This window comes from Drosophila pseudoobscura, chromosome 3, assembly GCF_009870125.1.
Source record: "Drosophila pseudoobscura strain MV-25-SWS-2005 chromosome 3, UCI_Dpse_MV25, whole genome shotgun sequence".
Classification (NCBI taxonomy): Eukaryota; Metazoa; Arthropoda; class Insecta; order Diptera; family Drosophilidae; genus Drosophila; species Drosophila pseudoobscura.
In genome coordinates this window covers 18061423-18074877 of record NC_046680.1, presented here as the reverse complement: position 1 = coordinate 18074877, position 13455 = coordinate 18061423, and the positions used below count along the sequence as shown (strand labels likewise).

General features: G+C 45.2%; 2 protein-coding genes across 2 annotated transcripts in view; one reads left to right on the top strand and one right to left on the bottom strand.

Annotated features, from left to right (window-relative positions):
* The window catches only part of LOC4805134 (negative elongation factor A), a 39870-nt gene that overhangs the window by 3223 nt on the left and 23192 nt on the right, over positions 1 to 13455 (top strand). Inside the window, exon 2 of the mRNA XM_001361551.5 lies at positions 10818 to 11083. The gene's annotated coding sequence lies outside the window, so the exon portion shown is untranslated. The remainder of the gene's footprint in view (positions 1 to 10817; positions 11084 to 13455) is intronic.
* On the bottom strand, positions 6337 to 10820 carry LOC4805135 (sodium-dependent nutrient amino acid transporter 1). The gene is made up of 6 exons (XM_015184973.2): positions 10660 to 10820; positions 8205 to 8675; positions 7820 to 8048; positions 7383 to 7757; positions 6681 to 7324; positions 6337 to 6624 (listed from the first exon to the last, which is right to left on the bottom strand). Exons 2-6 carry the CDS (start codon positions 8668 to 8670, stop codon positions 6371 to 6373), a joined length of 1968 nt encoding a protein of 655 aa, XP_015040459.2. The 5' UTR covers positions 8671 to 8675; positions 10660 to 10820; the 3' UTR covers positions 6337 to 6370.

The following is a 13455-nucleotide window of genomic DNA, read 5'->3' as shown; positions in this document are numbered from 1 at the left end:
TGGATTTTTTTGGCATGCCTGAGAGATAAAAATATAGGTAGAAAGAAGGAGCGGCTTAAGTAAATGATTCTTTTGATTTCCGTTGCCAGGTGTCTGCGTCTATATTTCATCCGATGTGGCACTCGCCATCAATCAATTTCTCAGATAATTCACCCGCACCCGAACATCGCATCGCCTCGCTGTAATTCGATGGCAGAAAGCCATCTAAATGTGGTTGTCAACGGGGTCAGTGGCATGCCCTCGCTTAAACAAATAAATTGCGGAATATTTTTTCGAGGGAAAACAAAAAAACAGCTCACATAATTAGGACAGACCCCAGTTTGTATTGACATTTCCGAGCGGATGAACAAAAAAGAAGCTGAAGTAAGAGAAAAAAAAACGATGTTCTGTCTACCCGCACCCGATGATGGATTGTGTGTTGATAGACGAAAATTTAACTGCTGACAGAGGGACACTTACCTGAACCCGAGGGCCGTCCTCACAATACAATGATGTGGTTGGAAGAGGTCTAGGGAGCTATGGGTTCACAGAGCATTACTTATACGACATGGGGACATGGAGAGAACATTGCGGTTAGATCTTATAGGCACTTCCGGCTTGATGCACGCATGAATGTTAATGTTGATTGTTCCCAACTTTTTGACTCGTGACGGCAGTCAGGGCCCCACCAGCCAGGCGGTGTAATGTCCTAGAAATTATGCCAAAGACCCCCCCGAAGGGGTCATGAAATATTTTGCTTGTTGCCTGTCTATACCGGGACACACAGATCCGTCTCTCTGGCTGTCTGGCTCTGGGCTGTGCAGCAGAATTTTCATAGCAGTTTACGAGCAGAATTTACGAAAGATAAATTTGCACCGAACTCCACTTGACTTGGAAGTTGGGCCATTTAGATGGAAGGAGATTTGAGACGGCATGTGGCAAACTTTGAAGTAGTTCCCATCTCAAAAGGGTTACTGGGCCAATCCAGAGCTGTGCCAGAGCCGCTGGCCATTTGCTTAAAATCAAATTAAGTAAACGAAAACCAGTATCTGAATGCCAGCCTAGGGCCAACACGCTTATGTCGGTAATTTTAAATCAGTAATTTGACTTGCGACTCCCAATTATCGCCCTGCCTCGAGTTAAAGTTTCCCTGGGCTGTTGCTGACTTATTGCACTTCCAAGACACCCAACTACACGTGTTCATGAACTTCAGCTAGTATGTGTGGCTAGTAACTGTGGGTTCGTTCGGTTTCCGTGCGCCTGACATCTGCGGCTTTCACAATTTTTCCGTGCCTTCATCGTCGTTGTTGCGTTGACGACATCCGGAGACATTTCTTTTCACTGCGTCTGCTCTGCCTTTCACAGGCATTTCACTCGTCTCCGCCGCACCAGATGGCACGTCAAAGCGGCACTGGCACTCACACTGGCACTGTGGGCGCATTGCATTTTAAAAGCAAATACATATACACATTCATACGTACATATGTTTGCTTTCAATTATAGAGAGCCATAAATGTAATTAAATTCTCTTCTCATTCTTCTTTCTGGTGCGTAACCAATGGCATCCACTGATTTTGTTCTTGTAATGGTGCCTTTAAGGTGGTTAAGAACTACATATCCACAGGACCTTTCTCCCAAAGGAATGTTAAAATAAATGACCAATTTGTACAGTCGTCTAATGGAAATCGGCAGGCTTCCCATCCCATCTGTAGGTATTGTATTCCTGGGATATGAGCTGAGTGTGGCGTGCCAGTTGGTGGTATATTTTGACCCATAGTGCAGAATGGGATGACAGTCAACCATTGTGATGTCAGTTTTTGCAACGCTTGGCTGCCCCTGTCTCTGTCCCTTTCCCTGTTCCGCCTGCTACCCCCACAGCCTTCGGGTATCCTAATGTCTATTTGGTTTCTTGGCACGACATGCCTTACGTCTTCTGATGAAAAACTTATCATAAAACTTTGGTAAAACTGCAAAGTTGTCAAGGTTTTTGTCATTTGCCTGTCTCTCCCTTCTGTATCTCTCTTCGAGCAGGGGTTGGCCAAAATAAATAATTATAAATAACTTAAAAGCAGGAAAATGGAAAACAACAAGCCGAAAAATCCAGCAAAAACAAATAAATAAATTCAAACCAATTCCTAGCAGAAAGTTGCTGCCCGTCAAAGTATGCAATGAAGAACACGCGATAACCGACTGCCTCCTTATGGCCTCCGATATCCGATATGATGTTTAATTTTGTATGCTTTAATTGGCACTATAAACAGCTAATAAAATCGGCAGTTCACGGAGAAAGACATTCCACTTCAAATGGCCAATCGATGTCTGAAGAGCCATGGCCCACTCCAAGCAGCAATAAAAACAGTTCGAATATACATATATATAGTACAGACATGTGCATATGTACCCGTGAATATCTATCCATATACATACATATATACGTATGGAGGTATAGTACTTGCTCATTGTATGTCGTATTATTTGTTTGCTTTCGCTGGTGCTGCCATTGACAGACTGCCATAAATATGAAACACACACAAAACGGCAGGCCAAAAACTATGTACCTACAAACACACTCGAATACGAGGGCTGCCGAAGGAATACATGAGTTGACATCACATCCAGGCTTCGAATCGTCGACTCGACCATCGACATAACAAACTGTTCAGCTACACGATACAGTCTGTCCCTCGTCAAGGCAACGTTTGATGGAATGTCTGTCTCTGAAACGTCTCTCTTGCTCATAACTTTTCCGCTTCGATTCATAGCGAGTGATGGCTTCAACTTGTTGTCCCCTGAAATACTGATATAATTAATTAGCCATCATTAAGAACAAAAATTGGGCTGAAGTTTGAGCTTCGCTTTTACATCAATTAAAAACCCATAATACTTATAGCTATGATATTTACAGCTCTACAAACAGCAAACAAAACGTTTAAATTTTAAAATTTACATTTGGATTTAAGAATATATGTATACCCCCGCCAATAATGTGTATTTGATCATCATACAAATTTCATATCTAAAATACATATTTAAATTTCGATTAAATTTATTTCCTAAAAATTCAATTTATTATATCTATATTAAAGTTTTTTTAATAGCTACATTTATCTTTGAATCAAAGTGAATTCTGTTTCATTTCCCCATGCTTTTATTTAAGAAAAAAATATTTTACTTTAATATTGTTGTTTCTTTTTACTATGCCACTTTTCTCTGAGTGTAGCAGTGGCCACGTGTATGCTTCCCACCTTTTTATTTTTATTTTATTATTCCCCAATTTATATGTAAATGTTTGACAATTGCAGGGCGATTAGAGTTAGCTAAGACTCGCTTAAGTTTGCTTCCAGAACAATTCAAGGTGGCATTTAGGCCCCCATTTCCGTGCTAGATACAAGTTCGGGGAATTCGGGGCATTCGGTGCACATTTGTGGGCTGTAAACTTTGGCTGTAAATTTTTACAGCCTTCAGTCTAAGGCGAGAAGGATCTGCCACCTTCCCCAGGATGCATCCCGTGGCAGACATTCGACGAGTGGCTCAAAAAAAAATCCACCTAAATGCCATTCATGCTAAATTGCGGGCAATCTGTTCGGACAGCAGAAGAATGCGGTCTAATTTATTTAAATAATTTAAAATTTAGGCGACCCCGCGCCCCAAGAATAAACAAAGCGAAATAATAGCAGCTGTGTCTAGTCAAGTCATTGCCGTAAGATAAGAACAGGGCCCTCCAGACAAAGGGACCGGGGCCAACAAAAGGCCAAAAGTTAATGTGTGCCTAAGTAGCAGCCACATGGACGACCCCTGGCACGGCTCCCACCCGTTGAGGGGAAGCCGCAGGCGTCCAAATGGCCCACATCCGCCAAGTGCCGACTACCAACTGCCGACTACCGACTGCCGACTGCCGGATCCTATCTCCTGTCGTCTCCTGCCTGGGTCCGGCCCTGTGCCGACCCTGTCCCATTCCGTCTCTTCCCGGATCGGTTGCTTTGTCTGCGGCCACTGTGTTGATTACTTTGGGGAAATGTGCGTTAAAGGTAAACGGTGTGTACCTGTGCTGTCATTTTCTGTTTGCCTCGACGTCTGATTTATATTCCCGTCCTCTCGGGCTTGCTCGTGCTCTGGCTCTGGCTCTGTCGTGATTCCTCCTCTTCAGTAAACTGTTTTCTATGATTTTCCGTTGCTATTACGTGGCCATAAATCATCGCATCCATTCAATATTAAACGTAAATTATAATAAACCAGCATGGACGGGGTTTTACCGAAAGTGGGGTCTCCCAGACGATTCTTAAATATATATTTAAATATACTGAGTCCAACGTTTAAAGCTTGTTCTTTTCGTAATCCCGATGAGAGCTCTCAACAAGTTATTTTACCGCAATAAATACCTTCATACTTAATGATTAATTCCATTAAAAATGCATCTTTGACACAACAATCACGTTCAAGAGGCCACTTTCCCGGACCCTAATGGCTAATGGATACTGAACAATCCTTTATTGATTAATTATTTATTATTTATTTATTATTTATCAAGGGTCAATAGCGCCAATACCCCGCAAAGGGAGCAGGAAAAGAGACTGTCTCTGTCCTACAAAGGTTTTCAATCAATTTAAATATTTTATAAATTGGGAAACGTACGATTTTGATAAGGAATCAAAAGAAATGTTTTTGGATTCCCTTTGCAGTCATATATTTTTTACATTATTTAAATATTTATCAGTCTATAATAAATAAATATCTGACACCAGAGCCACCAGGGTTACGCAATCAATGATATTTGTGAAACTGTGGAAATTATGGCTTTTAATTTCATTCCCGATTCGCTCAGTGCTAAATCACGGACTCTTTCGGACAAATGAATTGAAATTAAATTCAATAATGGTCGTGGCGGGACTCGTTCCGTTTCGGATCGATGGCTGTGTATATCAATTAACCATACGTGCTGTTGACGCGGCCATAATGTCCCATTATGTTTGACTTGCGCTGGAAAACAATGAAATTAAGCTGATACCGAAAGAGGACAGCAGAAAGCGGCTGTGCGGACCGAGGAACGGGGAGGCAGACAGCCAGCCAGGCAGGCACTCAAGCGACCACTTCAGCGGACAGCTCAAAGAGCTCACTGATGCTTCGCCTGTCTGCTGTGTGTGGATGTCCAAGTTTCGCCATTAAAAACGCATTAACATGGCACAATGGCTTGACAAATAACTCGAAATGCATTGCCTTTTCGCACGGGCGTTGCGCATACGCGCTGCTGTGCTCACGACAGAGAGAGCGAGTGTCTGTTCTGTTTGAAATGCCTTTTATCAGTGCAATTACGTACCCATGCTGCTTACAGAACAGAACAGAAGAGAAGAGAACAGAACAGACCAAAACAGGCCACATCCATCCCATTAAGGGCTGCCATCTTCATTAAGCTGACATCTGTGCAGGTGACGGCTCCTGTGGCGTTGGAAGACGACGACGAAGACGCCAAGGACCCAAAAATATAACTGCTTTCAGGTGTGTCGGTTTGCAGGCCAATGACGAACGATTCGCCATTGGTTATATCCTTCATCTTGGGTCTGTATTCGGGGAGAGCACTCTGTATCGTTTGTTAACTCGAAAGACCGGCTGCCATATCTGCTTATCTGCACAGCAGGCGCTCGGTCCTTCTCCTGCCCAAAGCCGTTGTTTCCTTGCTACAAATTTCTTTAATACTTTGCGCCCGCTGTTACGCGGAAGTGTTGTACAGCACGCACCCACAGGAGACACATTCACATTTCCCGGAATGTGGAACTTTTTCTTTCAATCATAAAATCACAACTTTTTACCCTTTATGGCATAATCAGTGCACACGAGCCAGAGCCAGAGACAGAGCCAGAGCCCGACCGGGAGTGTGTGGAGTACGGCTGGAGTACGAGGCAACAGCAACAGCAACATCCCCTCCGGCTGCAATTTTCTTGTCTTTTATCTTTTATAGTTCTGGCAGTTGCCAGCTGCAGGATAGAGATGCGAAGGCTGCTTTAGCAGTGGTACAATGGCATATTCATGGTTGCGACCAAATTAAATAACCGATATTTGATGGATATCCACTTTGGGGATTCATTGGAGTATTAGCCTTTGATAGGTCTATGATTTTGGTAACCTTTTGACCCATATAGAACAGATTTCGCATTCCTGTCACGTTGCCATCTCTGTTGGTGTTATGATAGCCTGAGGCCAACTACCAACTGCGATTTCATTTGGCACTTAAGCTGGGACTGGGACCGATTTTTATTATAAAAGGGTTGCGTTGTAGCTGCAGCTCTACAGCCCCAAGCACACATATACGCACACATCATAGCCTCGTAAAGCGACAGAGTCGGCGGCAGTCGGCAGGCGGCATTAAATGGTATATAGTTTTATTGCTAATTCAAAGCTAACCGAAGATATTGTCATAGATTTTGTGCCAGATACTGCTGCGCTGGAACATGGCGCTGGCCTGGCCCTCCTGTACGTACAGTTGGTACCGCTTGAGGGTGCCCGGGTCGGCGGGTCCCCAGTTGGGCAGTGGCTCAAAGGCTTTGCGGATGCGGGCCCAGAGGCTGAGATTAGGCGGTTGCCGCCGAACAGCGGGTATGGCCCAAAACAGCACTTGGCCCACGCCGAAGGCGCTCAGGCACCAGCCAAAGACTGTAAATGGATTCGATTAGCTGGGAAGGGCATGTGAAGAAGGTAATCTTAGGTACCGTAAACACCGGATTGATAGGTGTAATCCTTGTACTTTAGGGGCTCGTATTGAACCAGCGTGTAGATGAGAATGGTAAACATTAAGAGCGGCGTGATGACTCCCCAGCAGAGGCGGTAGTACAAGGAGGTCTTGATGCCCAGCATGAACTGCACATCGCGGCAGAGCCGCTTCACTCCGTAGATCCAGCCGATGGCGACCAGCTCGAAGATGGCCAGCACCAGAGCCACGAACGTGGCACCATAGAAGTCCAACAGGTTGAGGACGAACTGTCCGCCGGGTGTGATGTAGAGCAGACCCAGCAGATAGCCAATTACGGCAATGGCCACCACAATCATCCAGTTCTTGATGTGGCCAAACTGATCCTTGATCACCGTCGTGAGACAGGAGGCCATCCCCACATTGCTGCCGATGCCGAGCACAAAGAGCATGAGGAAGAACAGCACCGAGAAGAGCTGAGGCAGCACCTTGAACTTGGCTATCGCATCGGGGTACGAGATGAAGGCCAGCCCCGGCCCCCCATTCACCACGCTCGCAATGTCTGTCGTGTTGTTCTCGTAGGCCAGGTTGCCAAGGATCCCAAAGATAATGACACCCGACAGCAGCGACGTGAAGGTGTCCAAGGTGGTGACAATGTTGGCGTCCCTGCAGGTGAAATGATAAGCCCTGCGTTCCAGGATGTTGTTACTGTGTCCGCACTCACCTGTAAATGTTTTGGCCGAAGCGATTGTACGAGGAATACATAATAATGTTGCCAAAGCAAATGGCCAGAGAGAAGAAGACCTGCGTGACGGCTGCGTACCACACCTGGGCCTCGAGGAGCTTGTGCCACTGCGGCCGCAGGAAGTACAGCACTCCGTCGAAGGCGCCTGGCAGGGTGAGGGCGCGCACCAGCAATATGAGCATCACCACGTAGGGAAAGAGTGCGAGGAAATAGGAGGCTTTGCCGGAGCTCTTCACACCCTTGAACATGATGCCGGCTATAATCACCCAGGCAATGGCCAGAGCCAAAGCCAGGCTCCAGCTGGGATAGCCAATGCCGTCATCGATGCTCGCCTTTTCGCGCAGAATGATATTCCTGCCGAAAAAATGATGAATAGGAGGGTCACTCTCGTGCACAGAGAGGCAGAGGTAACTCACGTAAAATAAAACTCCGCAGAGGTGGTCCGAACAGCGTCCTGAGCCGCGTGGGTGAGGCTCGCTTCCTGCGGGCCCGAGTCCAGACAATTCGCACCCCATTCTGGCCGGCAATAGCTCCATGGCAGCGTGGGGTAAAACGAGTCCACAAAGTAGCGCAGCGTGAGAGCCATTAGTGTGGCATAGTAGGTGGTCACAATCCCCGTGGCCAGCACCTGTCCGTACCCTATGCCTGAAACGATAGATAGGCTTAGAGATTATTTTGCTACCAGGAATGGTGGATGGTGGATTAATTGAATTCTCATTACCCTAAAGCTGATCAATTGCTCATCGATAGCGATAATTCCACTCTGTTCTTCGTCAGAAGTCAATAGGGACTCACACTCACCTCTCATAATCGGTGAAAAGTCGTACACTTTAACGCTGCCGCGACTGGAGAACTGTCCCAGCAGCATCTCCATATAGTAAACTGGCTTGCCCACCAATATGAGCACAATCAGATACGGAATCACAAAAGCGCCACCGCCGTTCTCCAGGGCAGTGAAAGGGAAGCGCCACACGTTGCCCAGGCCTACGCTCAGGGCTATGCAGGACATGAGGAACTCAATATCATTGTTCCAGCTGGCGCGCTGTTTCCCCTGCTGGCCCCCACCCGCTTCCGCCTCGGGCTGGTTGTCTGCAGCTCCTGCTCCTGCTCCTGCCGCTGGCGCAACTGGATCTGGCATGCTGCCATTTGTGAGATCTTTCGATTTGTACGCCCCAGGTATAGATATGGTCGAGGCATTCAGTGAGCCAACGAATGACTGGTTGACGAAGCCATTATTATTGTTGTTGTTGTTGTTTCTGCTCTCCATGGCAGCTGCAAATCAATCAAAAATGCGGTTGCACTAACCTTCAACAAGCCGCAGTTGACTGACAAGGCTTCAGATTAAGGTTAGCACGATTGGTGGTCAAGTTTTGCGGCTTACTTCCCAATTATGCCGTTGATAGAAAAAATGTGCGGTGCCAAGTGCCAGCCCGTCCGTGCGATTACCGGTTCATAGCCAAGCCAGCCGCAGCTCCACTGGCTCGGGAAGTCACTGACCCACTGACTTAGACACTTACGTAATGCACGTAAAGAAACAATACAATGGAGAGGTGCCGCCGCGCCACTGAGTCAGCGAAAACTGCATCGAACTGGTAAATGCAACGTGGACACCCCGCAACTGGGGTCGTCGTGGCCAGAAACCAGTTTCTGGCCCATTCAGGGAAAGGTCTCGTCTCCATTGTCTGCCTGACGTTTTGCTTAAGGCCCTCTGGTATTTCGACTCTGTCCATGCCCACCCATTGATTTGTATGCCTGTGCCTAGGTGCATATTTCTTCATCTGTTGACAAGATCGTATCGCAAAGATACTTAAGGCAATATCCTTCCCGATATATGAGCGTTTGCGAGGCTTTGAATACTTCAAATGGTAGTGCTAGAGAAAGCAGGAAAACTGAGAGCTCGCTGAAGACCTCGGACTACCCGATAAGGCCATTCGATTCGAGTGCTACTCGATTTGATTAATCATTGCTAATAATACCTGGTATATGAAGCTGATTAGTTATTACAACTCTATTGAAAACCAGTCGTCGCGGCAGTACAAGATACTTGGCCTTGCTGGCATTGTAAAACAGGAAAAATGAATAGGAAATTGTTTATGGTCTCGTTTTTATAGACCGTTTCTGTAGTTCACTGATATCGAAGTAATGTGTGTCGTGTCACTTATCAAAATGTATGCCAGAAGCTGAAAGATTTCCCCATCCCACCAGATGCCCGTACAGGAATTCCCAGAGATAATTCCGTGTGTATAAGAAATGCCTCGTGTCATTGTAAGATAAGATCCAACAGATATGCGTTCATTGAAGTCTTTTGTACGACAGGTGTCAAACAAGGTAACAATCTAGGGCATCTGCCCATCATTACTTATTTATTCATGCTAAATATTTTGGGAGAGCGTATACAGCCGTCGTCACTGGCACATGAGAGCTCCTCAAGGCTCTGTCGCATGTTGCGCATGCGCAGCTGCCTCAATGTTGCCTGATTGTTCTCGTAACTATTGGAAAGTGAAGGTGTATCTGCTGTTGTTGCAACAAAGCGTTGCCTGAAAATGTCAGAGCAACGTGCAGCCTGTAATTTTACACGCTTCGCCAACTTGGGCCCGGACAAAAAGACCCGATAGCGCACATTCTCCACCTCTTTGTGTGGCATTGGAGGTGCTATAAAGCCTGGCTGCCAGCGCCAGGCGAGCTAAATGAGTTTTGATTATTTTATATTGGCAAGAGTCAATTATTTAATTGCACCCGGAGCCCGCTTGCAGTTTCCTTTGTTCTAGTGCAGTCTTTTTATTGCTCAAAAACGTGTCACAGATGATAAAATATTTCACGCTAGTTATTCGACAGAAGATGAAAGTTTCCTTTCTTTGCTTTCGGTGTTATCTTGCAGACAAAGAACCGTCTAATTATACTTCCAAACCTTTTACGGCATGCATAAAGATATCAAGAGTATAAGTTCCATCAGTCCCGCTGCTCGTTGCGAAAAGTACAGGTGCCGATTTCACCTGTTACTTTGACAATTAAATAGATAAGCTGGTGCTCTAATATGTTCTATCATCTATCTCCATAGATGCAAAACTATGAATACTATGGACGATTAGCCAGCTGTGGCTGTACAAAATATCCATTAAATATGATTGTAGCCCGATCATAAATTATGTTTAGGCTTTGCGCACGCGATCTGTTTTACGTTTTGTTTATCTGTGGGATTACAGTGTCGTCAGCACATGGGAACTTTGTTAAGCTTAATTCTAGTTGTTGTTATTACATTATTATTTTTTTCACTTTCTGCCGATCACTCTATCTCGTTGCTCAGGACTGTGACCGCAGCGTTTTATGGGCAGTTCTCATTTTCAGATACACTTGTGTGCTATTGCAATAAATGTATTCGTGTATTCTATTAAATTTCTTGTTTTTTCTTTATAGCACGCTGGGAACGTAAACAATTGATTTAGTTCCGCAAAACGATAAAGTACTCCAGCGAACCGCTCACCGCGAATGTCAAAAGCTCACTGAGGTAGGCTCTCAGGCCCATCGGCGTCTGTACTCCGACTCGCACTCGTAGACGGGACCAAAAACAAAGAAAGAAGCAAAACAAAACTGCCAAAAACAAAAAAAACACAGAAACGTGTAAAAGGTGTTTTTTTGGGTATTAGGGGGGGAACCGGCGCTTGGACTTGACATAAGACAAGGTAGGTGAAAAATTACAATATGTATAATCGTTATGGTAGTGCCTGCGCGTCGCACTTATGTAGGTAGCCCTGCCTGTAGATGTAGACGTGCCTGCGGACAAAGAAGGCAATGACATAACAGATTGTTTATAGATGTTTCAAGCTCTTGTTTGGCTTGTTTGAGAAGTTTTATTAATTGCTTTGGCTGGGCTTTCCCTTGTTTTAAGTTTCGTAAGTTATGCGCCGCGCTGTTCGATGCCAAAAAACACTTTACGCTGTTGACATGCCGTTCCTTGCCCTCTGTCTCAATCGCTTCTCTGCGGCTGCTCATGCGCACGTGCTTTGGAATTTCTCTCATCTGCTTTGCCCTCATTCTGCCTTGCATTCGCGCCGGGCTTAGGCCTAGGCATGCTCTCACAATTACTCTCACTTTCTGCCTTGCATTTTCGCCGCAACTTAGACTTGCTCTCAGCAATTTCGCTGCTCCCATCAATTCGTTCTCACCAAATTCGCCTGATCGTACTGCTCTTGCACTATCCAAAACCCCAAATTGGCTCTCTCAGTCTCTCTTTTTTTTCCCCTCGAACCGGTGCATGCTTTAATTCGCCGCCTATTCACTTTAATTTCGCTTTGCTTGTTTTGCCTTTGACGATGCTTAACTCTGCTCTCTTTTTGTATAATCTGCACCAATTGCTTATCATTCAGTTACTGCTAGCGGCTTAGAGGGGCTGATCAAACATCAGATTCTCAGAAAAACTAAAAACATGGTATAGGTACTGTTTATCAGGGCAATTCTACGAAAAGAAGCGAATGAATTGATAATTGATAATGAATTGGTAGCAATAAAAAATTTTACAATTGTTTTTCTGCCCTTTCGGAGACACAATATTTATTATTATTCGTTTATTATTGTGATACGGTGGACTTAGTTAAATGCAATTTGCGTTGAAAAGTGTAGCAAAGCTGGCAGCCCCATCCAAAATGTTGGCTATGAAAGTAAAAGCGTTGTGGCTGTGAGTCCACATACTACATTCATGCAGATATGTGTGGCAGAGCAAACATTTTAATTGGATGCAAATTTTCGACACTTGGCTGCAGCCGTTTGCGGTTCGTTTGCCAACTGCGGCTCAGAGGAGACAGCGAGCGTGCGAGAAAGTAGCGGGGGGGGGGGCGTAATGTACTCAGAGTGGCAGCAAATTTTGGTTTTGCTGGGGATAACGTTAACCCACACAGAATTGACCGCAACAAAGCCCCGAAATACCGCCGGTGAGCAGCAGGGGGCGGGTGCGCATGCGGCAGCGGGGTGCTGCAAACAATTCAATTAAAAATTCCAGTCCCAAAGGTGCTTCACAATTTAATAGCAAATGTGCGCTCAAATCGGATTCGTGCATAAATGAATTTTTGCTTTTCACTTATCTGCAGTGATAGCAGAGGAGACTCCCTCCAATGCTGTCATCCTGTGAAAACACATATGTATTTGTCACATTTAAAATGTAATTAATTTTTAATGGCACCCACAGGGAGGAATGACATTGTTGTGTTTCATCCTTCTGTTTATGGATGATTTTCCTCTCGCCTATCTGCTTTCGACTGTGTTTCTGTGGCTTATTTATTCGCCCACCGGTAATTGTTCGGCTGAAAGGCTTAGCGGCAATGTTTCAATATAAAATGTGCTGTAAACTCAATCAATAAAATACTGTGTGGGTGCATACTCGATTGATTGCCTTTAAAATGCATGAATTGGTTTGATTTTTGATATGCGATCGCGTCAAATTTTGCAGTAGGAAGTATGTCAAATTAGCTGGTACCAAAAGGTTCAAGGCAGTTATGCATAGAGTATATTTTTGATTGTCTGGCCCGGGCTTAATTCCATGCCAAATTACAGCAATTACACCAAAGATCCCCAATTTTGTAATTTTCTGTACTAATTTACTATTTTAATGAGCCACACTGGGAACAGAGAGAAGAGAGAGCAACGAACTGTAAATTTATGGCCCAAGAGCAGTTCGGATTCGAGTTGACAAAAAGTAAAAGCCACTTACAAATTTTCCCAGTCATTTATCAAGCGCTAGCGGGGCATAAATCTTGTCTAAGCAAATCGCAATGACAACACACAAATGTTCTGGGCCCAGAGGTAAGCGGAACTAGCGAAGAGGAAGGGGCTTGGCTAAGAGTCAAATCCAGGCCGTAACCAAAATGCTTCGCGGCACGCAATTGTCTCTGGCTGAAAGGCAGGAAGGCGGTCTTTGCCAGGCATTAAATTTTATGGCATTTGGCTTTTGGCTGTTGGACATTAAAAACAAGAGACAACAAATGTCGCACAAGCGGAGAGGACAAAGGACAATGAGCCAGGTTAATGTTGCTATTGCTGTTGTGGGTCAGTGTTTGCGGCA